The sequence below is a fragment of the Populus alba genome, chromosome 10 (genome assembly GCF_005239225.2).
Source record: "Populus alba chromosome 10, ASM523922v2, whole genome shotgun sequence".
NCBI classification, from domain to species: Eukaryota; Viridiplantae; Streptophyta; class Magnoliopsida; order Malpighiales; family Salicaceae; genus Populus; species Populus alba.
Genome location: NC_133293.1, coordinates 6,595,079 through 6,616,109, shown reverse-complemented (window position 1 = coordinate 6,616,109; position 21,031 = coordinate 6,595,079). Strand labels below are relative to the sequence as shown.

Sequence of the window (21,031 nt, the reverse complement as noted above, 5' to 3'; positions counted from 1 at the left end):
AAAAAGGCCAACACAGAATAGCATCAGCAGGAAACTGTGGTAGGTAGAGAGAGGAGAGAGTAGAGAGAATCTAACTAGTTGTTAAGTAACCATGTCTGAAATTTGAGAGATCAATCCAACGTAAAATAAAATCAATAACTGGGATATGGCGGCAACACCACCACTCCAATCCTCCTCCTCCTCCTCCTCCACCGCTTCACGCAAAAATCTTTCTTACTATAGTTACATCTATAACAACAAATGTCCTAAATTCCCTTCTCTCCTCTTCAAAACCAAATCACAGACTACTATTAGTATTAGGATTAGGTGCGACGCCCAAAATTGGAGTGCTGGGTATGTATCTGCGGCAACCAATCACCATCTTCACTCGATCCATAACTCTTCTCCTTCTCCTTCCTCCTTTTCAATTCCCTCCGCTTCCTCCTCCTCATCGGAGTCCTCTCCTTCCAAAAAGGTTTGCCTTTTCTACTGCGCTGAAACCAAACCCTTAGCTCAACGAATCGCTGCCGAGTCCGATTCAATCGAGCTCCGCTCCATCTCCTGGAGGTCATTTTGCCACCCCTTTTTTTGTTTTTCGTTTGATAAATTCTATTACTACTATTATTATTAATTGCTATTGCAGGACATTTGATGATGGGTTTCCGAATTTATTTATACCAAATGCACAAGGAATTAGGGGTCAGCATGTAGCTTTTCTGGCTTCTTTTAGTTCCCCCAAAGTAATATTTGAGCAGCTTTCAATTATATACGCTTTGCCCAAATTGTTCATTTCTTCCTTCACCCTCGTCCTTCCCTTTTTTCCCACTGGAACCTCGGAGCGTATGGAGGACGAAGGAGATGTTGCCACTGCCTTCACTCTTGCTAGGATCTTGTCCAATATACCAACTTCCAGGGGAGGTCCTACTAGCTTGGTCACTTTTGATATTCATGCTCTTCAGGTTCCTTTCCTTTCCTTCCCTTTCTCTTGAGTTTGTGTTAGTCAGCAAGGATTTGGCTTTTGATCGAGGCCAAAGGATTTACACAGCCTGCCCCAGGCTTTGCTGCTGCTATTGTTTGTTAGCTAGTCAATAAGCTCCGATTCTTTCTTTCTTTTTTTTGAAAGAGTTAATTTTGTGACTCAATTAATTTGCTTTTCTTGTTTTATTATTGCATCTAATTAGGAGAGGTTCTACTTCGGAGATAATATTTTACCATGCTTTGAGAGTGGAATACCTTTGCTTAAAAATAGGCTTCAGGAGCTCCCTGATTCTGACAAAGTAAGACTTTGATGTTTTTTCTGGTTATTTATTTATTTATTTAGAGTAATCATCATTCTGAGGGTGTGTATGCTATTTTTTTCACTTTTCAGATAGCAATTGCTTTTCCTGATGATGGTGCATGGAAACGATTTCATAAACAACTGCAACATTTCCCTACGGTAATACCTTGTCTGTGTTACTCAGACACTATGATTTGCTCATGAATGTGTTTCTCATGCATCTGGGCATCCAAACGAGTGTCAGCATAGATATCCATGTCGCTTCTCCTTGTCTGTTTTCCTTATTTGCTCCATTATAATTGATCGATGGAACTGGAATTTGGAAACTGGTTGCTTTTCTTGGTAGAAATCTTTGGGCATCTTACAGTCTTGTTGAAAATCGTTATCCACTTTTGCTTAGTAATAAATATGAGAATTCATGTAAGAATGTACACCCTTCTTCTTGCATTTGTTCCCCATAAAGGAGCTCCATAAAGTATGTGTATACTGGAATTTAGGTTTTGAACGTCCATAACGACATGAAGAATTCTACTATACAGCCTAAATAATGCCACTGGAGTTCACCAAGAATGCTGAAATTGTTGCTACTGCTTTATCTTAACTGTATAAGCTTCTGTAGCACTTTCCAACTGTGGGTAAGCTCAGCGAACTGAACAAACGGAGTCAGGCCCAACCACTGACTGAGTCAAAACCATGTAAAAGAAACACTGCTATTACAGATTAGATATACTGAGCTGTTGACAAGCAGTGGCTTAGTTTTCAGAGTTATATTGGGCTGAGCATGTTTTTGTAGTAAATGTTTTTGGAGAACTTGTGTAGAAAATAATTAAAATGGATGGGTATGCTCCATTTGCTTTATCTCTAGAGATGACAATATATGAGTCATTTAATTGAATCTTATACATTTTACAAGCAATATCAGCTTAAGGTGTGCATCTAAGTACTATTCAACTGCATCACACCATCTGTATGTCAGGGATTCTCATGTCTTCCACTTTCTTATTTCATCATACTTGCTTTTAATGTGCATTGAGCTGCCTGCATAATTTTTGCCCTCTGATATGTAGATCATTTGTGCTAAAGTTCGGGAAGGTGACCAAAGAATAGTGCGTATCAAGGAGGGAGACCCTCGAGGACGTCATGTTGTTATTGTTGATGATTTGGTTCAGTCAGGTGGCACTCTGGTAGAATGCCAGGTGCCTAATATTTTTACACAATCCCCTTTTTCTCCATTTTGATTTTCATCAGCTGCTTTGGTTCACACTCATTCTTCATTTTAGTATTCTCTTCATTTAAATTTGCATCCCAAAGGATCCGTGGTGAGCCACGTTTGGAGATCAAGGATTTTACAAGGAAATCAGGAATTTACAGTGTTAAAAAACAGAGGAAGGGAGGATGCCCTAGGGTGTAGCCTTCAAATTAAACCAAAATCCTTACAATTGCATTATGAATAGTTCTCCTAAATTTCATGGATTAGCTGCTACTTTTATAGGCACCAAAAGCCCTAATAGTTCCAAACTAAATAGAAAATTGACATCCAAATAGGAAAAAGGAAAACACACATAAAGAAACCTCTTAATTAATATCCTATTTTCTTAATTAAATAAAAAAGTCTTAAACAATAATAAGATTTCTAATTAAATAGATTAGGTTTACCAAAAAGACTGAAATATTCAGAATTGAAAATCAAATGAGGTAATTCAGAAACTTCTTTTTCTATGGCTTCATCTATATGTACTGACATGCTATGATGGGGTGCTCTTGAATCCTTTAAAAAGCATATAAACATATTGCATTTTTTATATGTTTCCATCAGGTGCTGGTAAATTGTAGAAACATCTCTTGATATTTCTATTATGTCTTGAAACTGGAAAGATCTTCTAGCATCTCTACTAAGTTCTGAAATGTATGTGTTGGTTGAGATATTGCTTTTAACATATCATCGAGTTTATTTATGCACTTTTTAGTTCTATTATTAGATGCTTAAGATCTTTAATTGTAATTAATATCCCATGAAGATTCATTTTCAGGTTTGGAATATTGCTTCTAACACAGTTTGTTGAATTTTCTTAAACCTACAAATATGAGTAGATATAAAGTATCATTTTATATCTAAAATTTAACCGCTTTATTCATATGGATTAAACTGGAAAATGAATTTATATGAACTCGGGTTTGGATGGTCATGAGAATTCTTAGGGTGATCGACAATTTTACATAATCATATCTGCCTTTTTATTTTTAAGTTCATTGCACAGCCCCCAGCACCTCTAAAAAGTATGTTTCATACCTTTTCCTTTTCATTTATTGCTGTATATATAGCTTCAAAGAGAATATTTGCTGATCCATTCTCATGGTCCTCATGTATTGTAGAAAATACTGGCTAACCATGGAGCGGCAAAAATAAGTGCCTACGTGACACATGGGATTTTTCCAAATAAATCGTGGGAACGCTTTGAATCTGATAATGGAGGTACAGCATGCATGTAGTCATTTATATTTTAAATTTTACTGACATGTTTTTTCCTTTTCCTTTTGTTGGCAAGCTAACATGATGTGTTATAGATATGTTGAAAATGAAAACAAAATAATTTTTCCACAGTAACCTTTTTCTTGTGGCAGTAAAACTGGAAATGGTAGATCTTCATTTTAAATTTAATAAACATACCAGTGTTCTAAAAATAATCTCTTTTTTTTAAAAAAAAAATTCTTATAATCTATTGCTATATCTTCTCATAATTGATTTTTGCTTATATATATATTAGCCATCGCTGTGGGATAGATATATCTTTTTTTGCTTCCAAAAAAAATTATAAATGCAGGCTTTTCCCACATGTTTTCTATACATAAAAAAAAAAAATTAAGTGTAAATCAAAAAGTTTATGCATATATATAATTAAATAAATTGAAAACTATGTGTTAATAAATGAAAAAAAAAATAGAGATTAACAATAAATGAAGATGGAAATGGAAAAATCGAGATATATATATATAATAAAGATATTTGACCTCACAACAAAGGCTTCGATTCGGGCTATGTTTAATGATTTTATTTATCAAAATTTAATTTCTATTTAATCAAATGATAATAGAAATATGAAATAAACATATTATGTAAGGTTATACATGTTATAAATATTATTAAAAAATAAATATTTTTTATTTATATAAAACATAAAAAGAAAAAATTATAGATGAATTAGAGTAATCTACTCAAAAAAATTAAAGCATACAAAATAATTAAAAAATAATTGCTATTTAAAAAAATTAAATAAAAAAAGAAAAGGGGTATTAATTTAAATTTCAATTAAAAATTTATTTTGAAAAAAGACATAAAAAAGGGATAAACTTGAAAAAAAAATAGAAAAAAAGGCCAGTTGTTGTTGGGCTTGACAAGTCATGTCAGCGCGCTTGGGCCCTTTAATTTGTGTTTTTTTTTTTTTTGGCAGAAGAGGTGGCCAATTTCATCTGTCCTAATTGTTTTTGAAAAATAAGTCAGATGACATATTGTCTGACTTTATCTAGAGTCCTACCACTGTGGTGGCTGGAAAATCAATGCTGAAGGTTTTTTAACCTAAAAATTTATTTTTCAATTCATTTTTAACCAAAAACATCTAGAAAACACTTTAAAAACCTTGTTAAATCAATCTATAGCTGTAAAAAAACACCTCAAAACCCAAAATCAATTCGAAAATAAAAAATCTTTCCAAGCTCAGATATGTTTTTTAGGCAATTTCAAGGTAAAATAAATACTTAAGTGGAACTTCCTTTATCATATGAAAATTTAACATAAAGATTGACCATTTTGATGGTCAGAATTGGACTAAAAAATAAAATTTTAAATCTAAATTGATTTTTGTTAAAACTTCAAAAATTGGAGGGATTCAATTCATATAATCAGTAAAGAATTAGGACTAAGGTGAACATTTCGTAAAAAAAAATTTAAAACACCACTCATCTTTCCAACGTGTTTCTTTTTAATTTTTTGTTTTTCAATTTTACTTTTTCTTGAGAACTTTTGCTGAATGGGCCTTCAATCAAGCATTTAATGGGCAAGATTAAAAAAATGGATGAAAAAAACACTCATGGGCATAGTGAATCCGTAGTGCCTTAAGTCTTAGACCACAACATGAGGGGACAATATTTCTCTACACTATTTAGAGTATTTGTAGGGTAATGTTTGTTTATTGTTCTAGGATAAAAGAGATAGACAATAGAGACAAGATAAAAAATAAGTCGAGAACAAAATTGTGGTTGGTAGTAGTGTATAAGACAAAGTGATGATCTCTGTATTGTGTTTGGTTATGGTGGATAAGATAAAATAAAATTGATTAGATATATTTTTTTTTACTTAAGTTTATATTGAGTGTTGAAATTAATAATATTATAATAACTCTAGTTATAAAATCAGGAATAGTCTAGCGGGTTGACTTAGGAATCAGGATTTGGACCAATCTAGGCTTAAGCTTTGGTTGACCTGAGATAAAACACAGGTAAAAAATCCTTGGATTTTTTTTGAAATCTTTTTTTGATCAAAACGAGGTTACTTTGATTTTTTTTTTTTTATAAAAAAAGTCAGCCTTAACCCATGGCTCAGGCCTTGCCCCAAATCGACTCTCAAATCGAGTTTTAAAACCATGATAATAATCATTTTTATTTTTATATTGACTTGGATCAACCCGGGTTTACCATCCCAAACCATGACTCAGGTCTTGTTCTGGATCAATTTCCGAGTTGAATTTTAAAATTGTAATAATAATTATTTTTATCTCTACATGTTTTAGTTGGACAATTTTAGAATTTTGAGTTTTTTACAATTATATTTTAAAAATAAAACAATAAATTGTCTCTGAAAACATGTTTCTTCTGCATTTTGAAAGTATAAAAATTCACTTTATTATTACACTCGAGATATTTATTTTTATATCTATGTTTTTATCTTTTTAACAAATACATTTTTGTTTTTACTGTCTCTGACGTTTTCTATTCCTAAAGAATAACCAAAAGCTACCTCTTGGTTATGTAAATGAAACGGCTTTCTGATGCTGTGGGAATGCTAGTCCAAATTTTCCAGTCTCCCGGGTCGGTGACACTGGTGTGTTGCCACAAAGCCGATGTGGCTGTTGTTTTATACCCTTGGTTCTTTTGATAATTTCTCCATTAAGAACTTGTATATCTTATGCATCATCATCTTTCTATAGACAATAAGCATGTGGGTTTTCAAAGAGTAATTTTGCACAAGCAGAAATTTTGTGTGCAATTTTTGATTTACCACTCCAGGACACCAAATTGCAGGTGGGTTTGGGCTACCGACACTGAAGCGCCCGCCCCATCATGGAGGGAGAAAACTTAATAAGAACTAAGTAGGATTTTTCATGGTTTTCTTTCTAATTTCGTTGATGCCTTTGAACTTGTGTATCCTTCCCGTTTGCTTTTGAGAATTGAGATGGAACTAATCAGATGATATTTCTTCCAAAGTTCGATCGTCTAATCCTTCTCTCTATGCTTTTTTCCTCTTCCCTTTTCGACTGTTTCTCTTGTTTTATACAGGCCACCCAGGGGCAGGGCTAACCTACTTCTGGATTACAGACTCATGCCCATTGACGGTGAAGGAAGTGATGAACAAACCGCCATTTGAAGTTCTTAGTCTTGCCGGTTCAATAGCAGCCGCCCTTCAAATCGGGCAGTTGTTCTAATTCCCCTAATCATCTTGATGGTGTCTGTCAAAGCAGTGAGAACTGCTGATAATGAGAGTTTCGATTTTGTTCTCACCTTTTTTCTCTTTTTGTTTTTCAATTCTTTTTTCTCCTCAAGTTTTACTAATGTTTCATTCATCTTGACATGCGGGATTGATGTCAAGTTTTTGGTCTTTGAAAAACTATGAGAACTGGAACTTCCAGGCAGAATAAAGTTTTTAAGTCGGATTTTCACCTCAATAAGCAATTTGTAAATTTCACTTGTTGATCACCATCAGTCTTCCAAGTTTTATGCTTGGACTTTGGAGGGAAAAGTTAAGCCTGCTATGGGGAACACTTGTGTTATTTCTAGAGGAGCACTGTTTTTAGCCTTTTGAGCTGAGTTTAAGAATGCAATAAAGATGTCTTTTTTTAGTTTTATTGAGATGAAGATGTTTTTTAACTTTATATTAGTCATAAATTTAATTCTCTCTTTCATATATCTATAAAAAAATAATTAATATGATAGTACTAATTATTCTTTAAACACCATAAAATTTTTCATATAAATCATTTTTCCAAATAGTTGTAATTTCCCATCACCAAGTGTAAAAAAACTAAAAACACAACTTTATTTAATCCGATGTTCATGTTACAAGAAAAAAAAAATGAAACATGCCTGGGTGATGTGACCAGTTTATACCAGAAGCATGCTTTTATTTTCCTCTGGCCACAGCAAGGTTTATACAAGGTAAAGATAAATGAAGGGAAGAGAAAAGAAAAGAAAATAACAAGGTCAAGAGCGGTGAAGGGAAAAACGAAAGGAAATCCTGTAATGTGTTTTTCATTTCTTCTCAAGCCAGTAATTATTGCTTTCCCATGTTCATCAGATGCACCAGCTGGTCATCCTTCACCTCATTTTCTGCGAAACCCTTATGTAATTTAACAGCTTTTTAAGAGCTTTACCACTATCAATGGCCTCCCTGGCTCTATCCAGTGCTGTAGATACATCTTCTGCACCATCACATCCTAGCAGGTGATCCACCATTCCAGCATTTAAGACAATTCGATCATATGCCGGTCCTTTCTGGCCATGGAGAGCTCCTAAACCCAACTCTATATTCTTGGAGACCTAATATCAGGAACAAAAAAACAAAATGTATCATAATGCAAGGCTTGTGAGAAAGAAAAAAAAAGGCTACAGGAGTTTGGAAGAGAGAGAAGCCAGCGTGCATCAGTCAATCATGTGGTGACGTTTCGTTTGTTGAACTTGAAATGAGGATTTGTGCGTTTGATTCAGTGCTGCAGCGGCAGGAATTGGATTGCCATGTCGAGGAGCGGTTTGGTGGGTAGACTCTCTCTCTATACATGTAGAGAGAGAGAGAGAGGGAGAGAGACATATAGGATCATAAAACCTGGACTGATGCAATTCTTTTCCTAAAGTAAAGGCATCATAAATACTTGATAGCAGAAAGCAAAATAAAAAAGATCTGCACTCGAAAACAGTACCCAAAGGCTATATGATTCGTATGTTATAATTTAGGTATTTTCTTGCATACAGCCTGTGTGTGAGGGAATGCGATCTCTTTTCTTTTCATGGGTTTTTAAGGAAATAATTAATCAATTGGTATCTTTTTTTCTACTTCATCCTTTAGTAATTTCTTGCATACAAACTGTGCGAGGGAATGTAAACTCTTTTCTTTTTGTGGGTTTTTAACGAAATTTGTAATCCATAAATAAGTAGTTCTCATGAGACATGATTAGTGAAATCCCTTGAACCATCCAGCTCTTCCTCTGGTGAAAAAAAGATCAATAGTTTTAAACAATGCGCTACTGGACAAGCGGGGTGCATTAGCAATACCATCAATCACAATCTCGGAGGATAAGACAACCAAAGAAGATAAAAGAAAATAATCACAAACTTAACTTACCGATCTATCAGTTCTTGGAGTATCAGTGGGTTCAAAATCCGAAGTCCTTGGCATTAACTTCAGTTTTGAAATTCTGACGTGACACCCCTGAAAAACCAAAAGTAAAGGCTTCAATTTTAATGTTTGAAAATTGAAACGCTCAATCCACAAGTACTAACATATAAGCACTTACTAAGATCACGGCATTAGTTACTATCTTAGCCACATCATCATCACCAAAACTTGAAGGTCAAATATAAACAAGCAAAAACACTATTTCTATGGAAAATACAATTTACAGGTATTTCAGTCAAGATATTTGAGTGGGGCATTAGTTCTCTTTCTTGTGTGTGTGCAACCAAAGCATACACATCCTACTATGAGACTGTATTTAAATGAGCACGTGAGCAAACTAACAAGACCACAATCATTCATAGGAAGTAAGAAAGACATATTAACAAATACCATCAAGTTCAAAAGCAGAATCCATGCTCAATGAACGAAAGCCTGAACAGTAGTTCACAGGAAGTCCTTTTGATGCATTCACAGATCGGAATTTTGTTGTCATTGAGAGGGCCCCTTCCTCGCCCTAAATTAAACACCCCACAGTGAGAAAGTACAACAAGTAGTTCCTTTTGATTACTCAGTTGATGATACTCCAAAGATAAATAACAAACTCGTGCAAACCATTTCAGAAAACTGTACTCCCTTGTTTTCAAATCAAAATCTCTCTTAAGACAGATTTATTAAGGTAAATGTTTGGGAAACCTATGAGTTCAATGGCAAATGCATAGTCCATACCTTCACCACCAAACCAGAATGAACACCTCTTCTTTTCATAAGCATTAAAAGAGGCTCCTCATAGCCTTCATGATAAAACCCAGTAACAATTGCTTCTCTCCCCCGAGCCTATTCAGAAAAACACAATTGAAAAGTTACACACCAAAATAAACACCACTTTTGTTGAGGAAGGAAAGTAGAGGCTGTAATTAATACAGATGACATACATAATATAAGTATTCCCTGCATATTAATTACTATAGAAATTAAAATGCCTGAACAACTGTTTTTAGGAGCGTTTATTATTTATAGTGAGAGTCAAGGGTAGTGTGTGTATGTGTGTGGGGGGGGGGGGGGGGGGGGGGGGGGGGCTGTCACTTCAAAAACATTTCTTTCTTCTTTTTTTCCTCTCATCTTTCAAACTTCTTCCATCTCTAGAAAACAACTTGGTATCAAAGCACAACAAACAAATCTAGCGAGTTCAAGCATCAACATTGTTTTGAAAGGAGAGTAACTGTTTTGCTAACATCAGCAAAACAACATGCTGATTTCAGCACAGCATCACCACAATGTTTAGATTGAAAAATGTCTTGACTTCATGAACATAAGCCCTAATGTCTCACCAATAATTGTTGTTGTTTGAGCTGTCAATTTCATATAAAATGGTTATGAGTTAGTGACTAATTAGGTTCTTTTGGTCATCAGATATATAGTTCTTGGTAGTGTTGTGAATATGACAGAAGAATTCAGTTGATAAAATCAGTCTCGCCTCTGGTGATAGTAGTGGGAGTCGGGTTGGAGTTGTGAATGAGAATTCTACCCTCTAAATCAGCCATTTCAAATAGATGAAAATGATTATCTAGCTTGGTCCCGATCTTGTTTGTTGTTTATCAAGGGACGTGGATAGTACGGGTACATCACAGGAGAAGAGAAGAGACCAATAACTAGACATTCTCTAGTCATGTCCTAGCTCATCAACTCTATGCAACCTTTGATTGCTCGTGGTTATCTTTTATTAGATTTTGCTTCAAAAATATGGAATGCTACCAGCCAGACGTACTCACAATTGGATAATGATGCCCGGGCTTATGAGATAAAAAAAAAGGTTCATGATACCAAGCAACGTGACATGTTTGTAGCCTAATACTTTGTGATACTGAGTAGTTTGTAGCAAGAGTTAGGCTTCTACCATGATTCCAGGCATATTGTCCAAGTGATGCAATAAAGTTTCAATTGACAAGGAATATGTCTATGACTTCCTAGTTGGGTTAAACATTGAATATGACCATATTATAGTTGGGTTAAACATTGAATAACTTTATTAGGGGATTTACAAGTCTTAGTGAACCAAGGTTAGCTGACAAAGCAAAAATGAAGTGTGATTATTGTGGACGAACCAAACATACTAGGGAGACATGCTGACAGTTACATGGATGTCCTTTAAAAAAACAAGGTGGGAAAAGAATAGGTTTTCCTAGAACACAAACACTTGTGTTAGAGATAACCGAAGATAATTGAGAGTTCAATTCTTGATAGTCAATTAACCCCCCCCCCCCCAACTTTGTCCAAGAAAAATATTTAGACGGTTAGATATCTAATAGCCAAGCTTGATCCTTCCTCTTCATCGAACTTTGCACATGTAGGTATGCTAATGATAGCTTTTAATTCTTCCAACATTTTTTATTCTGATCATTAGGTGATAGATTCAGGAGCTAAAGATTACATGACTTAGTCTTCAAATTTTTTTTCATCTTACAATCTTTTCTCAGGTAAAGATAAAGTTCATATAGTTGATGGTTCCTAAGTTTATCAAGTTCGTATAGTTGATGGTTCCCAAGTTTATCTTTAACCTCAGTTTTTCATGTTCCCAAGTTCTCTTTTAATCTTCCATCTATTAGTAAAATAACTAAAGATTTTGAGTGTAAAATCTCATTCTACTCTACTCATTATGTGTTCAAGTACCTAGAGACAAAGAAAGTGATTGGCTGTGGTAGGGTGGACGATGGCTTATATTTGTTAGAAGTTGGTTTTGTTGGTTCAGGAAACACAAGTGTGTTCAAACATGGGCTGGTGACCATCTTTAAAGAAGTCAATCAAGAATTAATTTTATGGCATAATTGAATAAGGCATTCATCTTTTGTGTTCCAAGAAAGCCTTTTCCAGCATTATCTAAGCAATCCACTACAAAAACCTTATATTGTGATGCATGTGAATTAGCTAAGCATACATGTGCTACTTATTCCTCAACTAATAATAAAAGTAGTAAACGTTTTATGGTATTTCACTCAGATGTTTAGGGTCCTAGTCCAGCTGTTTTCTTATCTGGTTATAGGTGGTTTGTTACTTTTATTGATTGTTATAGTTGTACTATTTAGGTTTATTTGATGCATAATAAAAGTGAAGTGTTCTCTTGCTTTATGAGGTTTCATAACAAGATATCTACATAGTTTAATGCTAAATTTTAGATCTTAAGGAGTGATAATGGTACAAAGTACATGGAAGGGGGTTTTCAAAGCTATATGCTGGAACATGGAATTCTGCATCAGACTAGTTATGTAAATACATCAAATCAGAATGGTTTAGCTAAGCAAGAGAACAAGCAGTTACTACAATCTGCCAGATCTCTAATGTTCACAAGGAATTTGCCCAAAACCTACCAGAGAGATGCAGTTCTTGGAGCAACATATCTCATTAATAAGATGCCACTAAGAGTTCTTAAGTTCAGAACTCGAATGGAGTTCCTACAAGAACGTGGTCCTATACTGTCCCACCAAAAACCATTGGTTGGGTTTGCTTTGAGGGGGAGTGCTGTAAGGAGCATTTATTATTTATAGTGTGAAGTCAAGGGTAGTAAAGTAATTTTATACTTTTTTCTTATATGTGTGTGTGTGTGTGTGTGATGTAAGCTAGTGAAATAAGTAATGAATTGTCACTTCATCTCAAAACATTTCTTTCTTCTTCTTCTTCTTTTTTCCCTCTCATCTTTGCAACTTCCTTCGTCCATCTCTAAATTATCTTAGAAAACAACTACAACAAAAACAGAACAAGAGCAAAACAAGCTCCTTCCAAAAATGTTAAGTCGCTGTACGTTTCAAGGGTATTGCAAACAGAAATTTATTCGCATAAAGTGCTACCTAACAAAGTGTTCTTAGAGAAGAAAAGAGGACTGTCTGGATGTGCAGATAAATAAATATGCCATTCAACATAGTGATATACAACATGACCCACCTTCACAAATTGTTGAACCTTTTCAGTTGTTGCCAGAGGGGGACGTTTCTTTATGTGCTCCCTCAGCCCAATCAATGAATATCTGCAAAATGGAACACAAAAAAATCATGGACATGATAAAACAGGCATGATGGAGATATCTATCCATGCAAGGAAGAAGGGAGATGAAGGGTTGAAATAGATGTACGTGGTTAGATTGCATACAGGGATGGGCAAGCTTCACGCTGACTTACGTAGGCAAAACCAAGCTCCTCATCCTGAAATGACAGTTACAAAGTTTCAGCACAGCAAGGAGACAAATGTAAAGTAGCACTGTGTAATTAGAATGTGACAGACCTCGAGAAGCTCTTTAGCCTGCAAAGGAGTCAATCTTGTATTTGCTCCCATAAACTTCAGCATCTGTTCTTCTGTTATGCCTCCCTAAAGAAAATACTAGACCAATCAAATAATCATGAAAAGGGATGTGGTGAGTTCCGTAAGTTGTGAAAGCAGATAGTACTACCATACTTTTTTCAGCATCTAAAAAAAAAAGTTTCATTGGAAGTAATTTCCCCTACAGGTAATGAATATGCCAATATCAGAAATATTAAGAACAAGTCATTTTGTCAGTGTTACTTCCAAAAGGACTTAGAATTGGAAGCATAAATTCACAGGTGAGATCATCAACATCACCTTAAAATTAGGGACCAGATAAATTTTAATTTTAACCAAACACGCTGCAACATTTAATAAGCAGAAGGCTGACCTTAGGTGGCATCCACTCCACACCATGAAGCAAGGAAGATTCGCCATAACAGGATCTAACAGCAGCAACAAACAATGTGCTCCTAAAGAAACGAGTGTTTCCATCATAAGGTTCACCGTAATGAGTCAATGATCTAACATCAGCAACTGGTGCGAGACCTAATGCCCAACTGAGAATTGCATTAAACAAGAAAAAGATACATAGGCTAATTCAAACCATTCATCACTTAAAATCCAGCACGTGAAATAACTAATGAATAAATAAAAACCTACCAAGTTGATCATCAAATGCAAGGCAATACGCTTTCAACTCACGATCGGTTTCCCTGTTCATACGCTGGCCAATCAAAAAAGCCGAAAGCAACGTCTCACTAACTCCAGAGGAACACTTGTTATCTTCAAATTTAAAAGGAAGAACATCTCTTAGAACACCTTGGACTTCCTCATATCCAAGGTGACCACCTGCCAAAACCTCCCTAAGGGCTCCAACCAATCTCATATCGCTCGTACCATTCCCAACATATTGGGGCCCAATCGAACTTCCAACTCCCATTATTGAGCCTTCAGGGTCGGCAATGAAGATTACATCCGATGGTAGCGCTCGAACTAGGTGGGGCCAAAAATTGCTCACTGCATGCTTCTCACCTTCACTCCATTGGGTTGCTTCTGGAAAGGCATTCGCACGAATTGTCATCGCAGCAAAAAATGCCCCAAGTTGCGCTTTCGAAACTTGCTCTTCATCTTTTAATTCCCCTCTAGCTAACAAAAATTAATACAAAATTCAGTCTATCTAAATACGCTAACTTAAATTAATAATTATAAAATCATATTGAACTGAATAAAAATATTAAAAAAAAACGAAAAAAGAGAGGGAGAGAGAGCGAAGAGAATATTATGAGCTCACCGGATCTTAAAATGGTACCGAAAACTTTAAAAGCCTGGTCCTCGCTGAGAGGCTTGGTCTGGGTGGGACCAGTGCAAACCCTAGCTTGAGCATCAAGGACCGTCTGGTTGGGTTTCGGCAACTTGGAGCTCCGATAAGAAGTGGAAACAGCTGGATTTACTAATTCGGATTCTGAAATCCCAAATTGATCGATTGTTGCCGGGTCCAACACAGCGTTCAAAGTCAAACCACACTTCTTCCGTCCAATCCAACGGTCACGATCGAACCTTAGAGAGGAAGTGACTTTTGAACGGGAGAGATTGATTCGAGGTTCGGTGATGTGAGTTGGGAGAGAAGGTTGTGGACTCAGTAGAGATTTCATGGTTGTCTATTTTTTTCCTCCCTTCCTGCTTTTTTAAAAAAGAGTTAATGAAAAATGATTAAATTAAGAGAAATTACAAAGAGCGGGTGGTTTAATTTAAAAAACGCAAACAACTTTGCCAAACAATAAAAAATTGCAGAGATGTGCTAAATTTTCAACGATAATATTAATTTAACGATGGACAGGTTGTGTATTCAAATGCGATCTGGGCGATCTGGGTGTGGCTATCGAGGTGTTTTTAGTTATTTTAAATGTTTCTATAAATTTTATGAAAAAAAATTTTTATTTTAAAAAAATTAATATATTTTTAAAATTTTTAAATTATAAATTAATATTAAAAATAATTTTTAAAAAATTAAAAAATATTATATTATTGTATTTCTAAGTAAAAAACACTTTAAAAAATAACTGCAATTATATTTTTAAACAAGCCTTGGAATCGAACTGAAAAAATATATTATGAAGTTTTTTAAATTTAATTTTTAATTAAAAATATATTAAATATTTTTTTATTTTTAATATTATTTTTTAAAAAAATCTAAAAATATATTATTTTTCATTACAAGAGGTAGATGAATATAAATACAGTTATTTAAAAAATTCATAATTTAGATTAAATTTTAAATTAAATTAAAAAATTATTGATTTTATTAAATTTAATTAATTTATAATTTAGTTGATTTAATAAATTCAAATCCGATAATATCAGCTATAATTTTGTTTTTAAAAAAATATTAATATTTTTAATAAAAACAATTAATATAGACTTACCAATGACTTTTCAAATTAACTAAGCATATAATAACCCAAGTTAATTTTCAAGTTATAGTTATTTTATTCTTATTTATTTATGAAAAAGTAAATAATATATATATATATATATTAATAAATTATAAATTAATTTCCTTGACTTTACTAGATGAATTAAATAATTAAACTGATTTTAATTATTTATTAATTAATTTCTTAACTAATTTAATATTATTTTATTTATAAATATTTGCAATTCCATTTCCATTTCCATTTCCATATCATTTATTTATTTTCTTTCTTTTTTTAATTTTTAAGAAACAACATGTCATCAAGAGCTAACAATAACGGGCCTTTCCAGCCGGTACAAAAAAATCAGGCACAAAAGAGAACTTACTGGTAGTATATAAGTAGTAAATAATTGTTTTTGAAAAAAATAAACGAAACAAACAACAATCTCCAGTTTCCCTCCCTTAATTTGAAAAAAGAAGAAGAAGAAGAAGAAGCGCGGAGACCGAGAAAACTGAATGAAAAACATGGAGGCAGGATCTTCTCTAGCAATAATAGGTCATGAAGGCGGTGAAGAAGAGCAAAGAGTGCCCTCCGCCATTCCTACAGACCAATGGCAGGTGACTTTCTCTCGATTCATCAACTATCCTTCTCTGCCTTCCACGTGTCCGTCTCTCATTCCTCTCCCTCACAATCGGACGTGCCGCCCAACCCGAGGCACCTGGATCTCCTCCGTCTCTGCTACCGCCTCTCTCCAGCTCCTCAACTACCAATCCAACTCCAAAGACGCCATCCTCGGGCTCTCTTTAAACGGCACCGTCCTTGTCAGTAGTATTTACTCTTCCTTTAGAAGCAATCGATTAAAAGTATCGAATAATTTGGTTTATTTTTGAATTGAATATGAATTTGATGGTGCAGGAAGAGCACTATATTTGGAAGCTGCATTTCTCATGGCCTCAGGTTTCGTGCGTTTCTGGATATCCTTCAAGGGGCACCAGAGCCGTCTTTGTGACCTTCAAGGATTCTCTTGACGAGGTAGGTAACATAATATTCGAGTTTTTCTGTCACGAATAGAAATTGAAGTCAAAATGTAGCTCAACTTTCACATGTTTGCAGATCCAGAAGTTTGGCTTTCGATTTTCAACTTTTTCAGAAGCAGAAGCGTTTATAAATGCTTTGAAGGTGGCGGTTAAGATATTTTAAATCATTGTTGTTAATAAATCATGAAGCTCATGGCTAAGTTCCTCTCCTTGAAATGCTGATTTTATTTTTTATTTTTTGGGTTGTGTTTTCAGGTTATCCTGGAGGATCCAATTGAAACTGAACGTCTGGATAGCGACTTTCAATCAGCGATTTCGTCACAATCTGTGTTCATGCCTACTGATGGATACAAACCTAGGTATGTCATTGCCTAACTTGATTGATCAACTCTGCTAAAGATTTACAAACTTTACTGTCTGTAGAGCTTGGGTGGAGGAGGAATCGAGCACGATGGGTCCTGTTCAAGATTATTCTCCTCAACTTCAATTGAGTTGGAACAAGGAAGCTGAACAAGCATCATTGAGTACGGAAAAATCTCTGAATCACAACAATGAAGGAATTTCTCCAGCCATGCCTCCCAGCTTTACGTCATTACTGCTCGACTGCTGCTCTGAGGTCAAACAAGGTATACATGCTGTCACTGATGTAATTTGATGATTCTCGTTCATTAATCTATTCACTGATTTTTTTCCCTTACCTGAAATGCTCTCTCTGCAGGCCAGCCAAGTTCATCTCATGAAATCGATCTCAAATCCCAAATTATGGTAGCTCTCTCTTACTTTTTGTCACGTCTATATGAATGCCTAGTTGCTAGAAATAGATAGTGGTGCTTTGGAGCTTATCTTGATTTGGATTGGACGAAACACTTTTGACACTTCCAAAATAATAACGATAATAATCATTTCCTGTTCTTAAGTTGAGCTTATTATTTCCTGTTCTTGCTGTTCTACGATACACCACAGTGATTATGATAATAATCTTGCTTTCTTGCAGAAATACATGGAGGATTCTTCCTTTCAAGGTAAGTTAAATTCTCAGTGCACTCATATTAGAATCCATCCTCTATGAGCTCCCAGTTTCCAAGGCACGCGTCCATTCTTATTATTGCAGCATGCTTAAGGAAGCTTGCTCTGAGAATACATGTTGGTCCTCTCCACTTAAGCTTGATATTAGCATCCTAAGCTAGTTTATTGTAATATGCTAACGTTATCCCATTTTTTCATCTTGTTTGGAGCTCGCTAATTGCCATTAGCTTAGGAAACTAAATTTACTATACCAGATAATTTAGAGTTATTAGCTTGGACTGGGCGTTGCAAAGAAACCAAATTGTAGAGCTGGTGATATCTGCACTTGAGTAAACACTTTCTTTACGGAAACTCTTTTGGTTTTTTGTCACATTTTTTCTTCTGTCATTGCCAGATATGCTATCGAAAGTGGAGAGAGTTATCAATGAACTTGGAGATGATCTGATACTGTGATCATCAGTGCCTTCATGAAGTACGTATGGAGTTTAGAATTTCTTCTTCAGTGCCCCATGGATACGTGACCCTCACCAGTCACCACAGACAGCCAAAAGCCATGTTCAAAGTGACCTTATCCCTAAATCTTTGTTTCTCTTTTGAAATGCTTTGTTAATTGCTTAAATTACCCTGTATAGGATTTAAAGTAAAATGCCTAGATAGAAACTAGAAATAGTTGTGAGGATCCACAACCAAATGGCATGTTTGCTACTGGGCCTTTCCATACAAAATTTCTTTTTCCATGTTCTTTTACGCCACTTATTAGTGTTTCCTCTTCTTTTGCTGACGAATTGAATTCAAAAGAATAACTAAATCATGTGTAAAAGGAAAACGTAAAGCAATTTCATAAATCCTTCTGCAGCCAAAAGTCATAGAAGACTTCCCCCTTTTGTTTCAGATATTGAGATATCCGTAGCCAAAGAATGGGGATTGTTACCAAACTTTTTTAGCCAAAAGAGGTACTACTTGGCTCCAGATCTGTACTTTAACCTAAATCTGAGGTGAGGCCGCTGAAAAAACCTCCGGTGAATTCTATGATTGCCTTGTCTAACGAGAATATTAGTATAGTAATGATTTTTATTTAAAAAATATATTAAATAATTTTTTTTATTTTTATAAATTTATCTTTAATATTAATATGTCAAAACAGTTTGAAAAAAAATATAAAAAAAATTAAATAAAAAAAATATTTTTATTTTATTTTAAAAACATTTTTAAAATCCAAAAACAAATAAGCTCTGGAGGAGTAAAATCCTTTAGATCAATGGGGCTATTATACTAGTAGCAGGAAGGGCTCGAACCTCAGTTTTGAGAATACATGGTTAAGCTTAAAAATAACAAATCTCAAGTCCTTATGGTTCTGTGTTCAACAGTGGTGCTTATTTGGATGGGGGAAACCAATGGTTTGCTTGCATTTTAAAGTTTTATTTTTGTATTTTAAAAGTATTTTTGAAAAAAATTAATTTTTTTTATTTTTTATTTTAAATTAATATTTTTTTTATTTTCAAATCATTTGGATGCATTTTTATTAAAAATTATTTTTAAAAAAAAAAAAAATATTATTTTAATACATTTTCAAATAAAAAATATTTTAAAAATAATCATAATGCTTTTAAATTAACAAGAAAAATAGCATTTTAGGGTTTTCAGAAAGCTATAACAAAGCCGTAATTTATTGTAAAAAACACAGATCAACAGTGATCAGAGATAGCTTCCATCCTGAAGTAACTTGCGTTCAAGGGGCTCTGCAATCTGGATCTGTACCCACATAATCGCTATATCATGACTGCAAGAATTTAACTACAGTGCTCTTAATTCGACTCTTAATGTTTTCTTTAATATTGGTAATGAGGATCATGATCATCTTTTCTTCACTTGTACTATTGCTAGAAAGATATGGCGGCAGCCGTTGTAGTTATGCAGGGTGAATAGCAGGAGGGAGATTGGTCTGCTGAGTTTTTGTGGGCAAAGCAATCAATACAGAAGAAAAGAGAAGCTTTGTTGCTGTTGTTTTGCGTATAGCATGGTGTGCTCCATTTATCACGCACGGAGAGGAAAATATATAACAGAATGCACAATACTGGTATGGCCTCTGAGACCTCAATTCTTAAGTCCATTACTCAAGCAGTTTAAAACAAAAGGTGTAACACTGTTAAATGTGCACGAGGTGTACGCTTCGCAGGCAAAACAGTGATTATATCTCTTAATGTGGCGTCTAGCTAGATCCCACCGATAAATCGACGGCGCAGATTTGTTGACAAACATGGGCTGGACGATGGAATGTCCAAGCCAGGCAGGAAAACTCGTCAGGGGCATAGGCTGACGAGAACAGGGGCTGTCGAGGAATTCTGCAGCGAAGACATTGGCAACCTGCACGCAGATGCGAATTCGACAGCGCAGGAATTGACAGCCTGCACGCAGATGCGAATTCAACAGCGTGCAACAGCTTGTGCAAGTCAGGGGCTCGACTTGGCACAATCTAAAACTTGGACGAAGGACTGTCCAAGATATATGAGTGACTCAACAGCTGACGAAGCAAGAGCTAGCAGATGGGGCTGTCGAGGAATTCTGCAGCGAAGACATTGGCAACCTGCACGCAGATGCGAATTCGGCAGCGCAGGAATTGACAGCCTGCACGCAGATGCGAATTCAACAGCGTGCAACAGCTTGTGCAAGTCATCGACTTGGCACAATCTAAAACTTGGACGAAGGACTGTCCAAGATATATGAGTGACTCAACAGCTGACGAAGCAAGAGCTAGCAGATGGGGCTGCCAGGTGGGCATGCAGAACGTGGGCTAGTGGCAGTCATGGTCTTCCTAGATCATGGGATCATGGGGCAGAATATGGGTGAAGTGGCAGCCTCATGGGGGCAGAACATGGGAGCATGACTGGGGTGTTCTCCAAGCTACTGAGATCATGGAGAACATGGGGGAGAAAGTGCCCCACTATGTCCTGAAAAATAGGAGATCATGGGTGAGCCTTGCAGCTCACATACTTGGCTATAAATAGTTGTTGATGCTCTTAGATGTGGTAGAGAAGAGAGCATACGAGATAGGGAATGCATAGAGAGAAATAACGTGTGTAAGCTTGGTTATGTAGCATGCGATTTCTGTGCATAGCACACATAGTCATTGTGTAATCCTTTGTTGACGAGATAAATAAAGATTGAGAGTTCTTCTTGTATTCTTGGTGTGCTTTACTTTGTTGCAATCTACTTGTGTATTCCGCTTGTCTTTAACTTGAGAAAGTGGGGAAACCTCTTGGGTGAGGGAAACACTTAGTTAGTAGGCAAACACGATATTGGAGAGGGAAGGCTGAGTCTAGTGAGGGACTAGGCTACCGCACGAGTT

At 35.3% G+C, this 21,031-nt stretch overlaps 3 protein-coding genes across 3 annotated transcripts; 2 read left to right on the top strand and 1 right to left on the bottom strand.

Moving 5' to 3' along the window:
- Positions 1-7,378, top strand: LOC118045368 (ribose-phosphate pyrophosphokinase 4). The gene is made up of 7 exons (XM_035053973.2): positions 1-546; positions 623-938; positions 1,161-1,256; positions 1,349-1,417; positions 2,326-2,454; positions 3,632-3,731; positions 6,809-7,378. Exons 1-7 carry the CDS (start codon positions 146-148, stop codon positions 6,952-6,954), a joined length of 1,257 nt encoding a protein of 418 aa, XP_034909864.1. The 5' UTR covers positions 1-145; the 3' UTR covers positions 6,955-7,378.
- A 164-nt stretch (positions 7,379-7,542) lies between these two features.
- Positions 7,543-15,068, bottom strand: LOC118045366 (uncharacterized). The gene is given in 11 exon segments (XM_035053970.2): positions 7,543-8,065; positions 8,865-8,900; positions 8,902-8,951; positions 9,309-9,432; positions 9,645-9,752; positions 12,852-12,933; positions 13,056-13,108; positions 13,188-13,271; positions 13,597-13,754; positions 13,869-14,354; positions 14,500-15,068. Coding segments are annotated over 11 exon segments (1,764 nt in total). The 5' UTR covers positions 14,861-15,068; the 3' UTR covers positions 7,543-7,843.
- Positions 15,069-16,062: 994 nt separating this feature from the next.
- On the top strand, positions 16,063-18,724 carry LOC118045418 (protein POOR HOMOLOGOUS SYNAPSIS 1). The gene is made up of 8 exons (XM_035054042.2): positions 16,063-16,443; positions 16,538-16,654; positions 16,736-16,801; positions 16,915-17,018; positions 17,083-17,285; positions 17,378-17,424; positions 17,654-17,681; positions 18,080-18,724. Exons 1-8 carry the CDS (start codon positions 16,138-16,140, stop codon positions 18,136-18,138), a joined length of 930 nt encoding a protein of 309 aa, XP_034909933.1. The 5' UTR covers positions 16,063-16,137; the 3' UTR covers positions 18,139-18,724.
- The last annotated feature ends 2,307 nt before the right edge of the window (positions 18,725-21,031 follow it).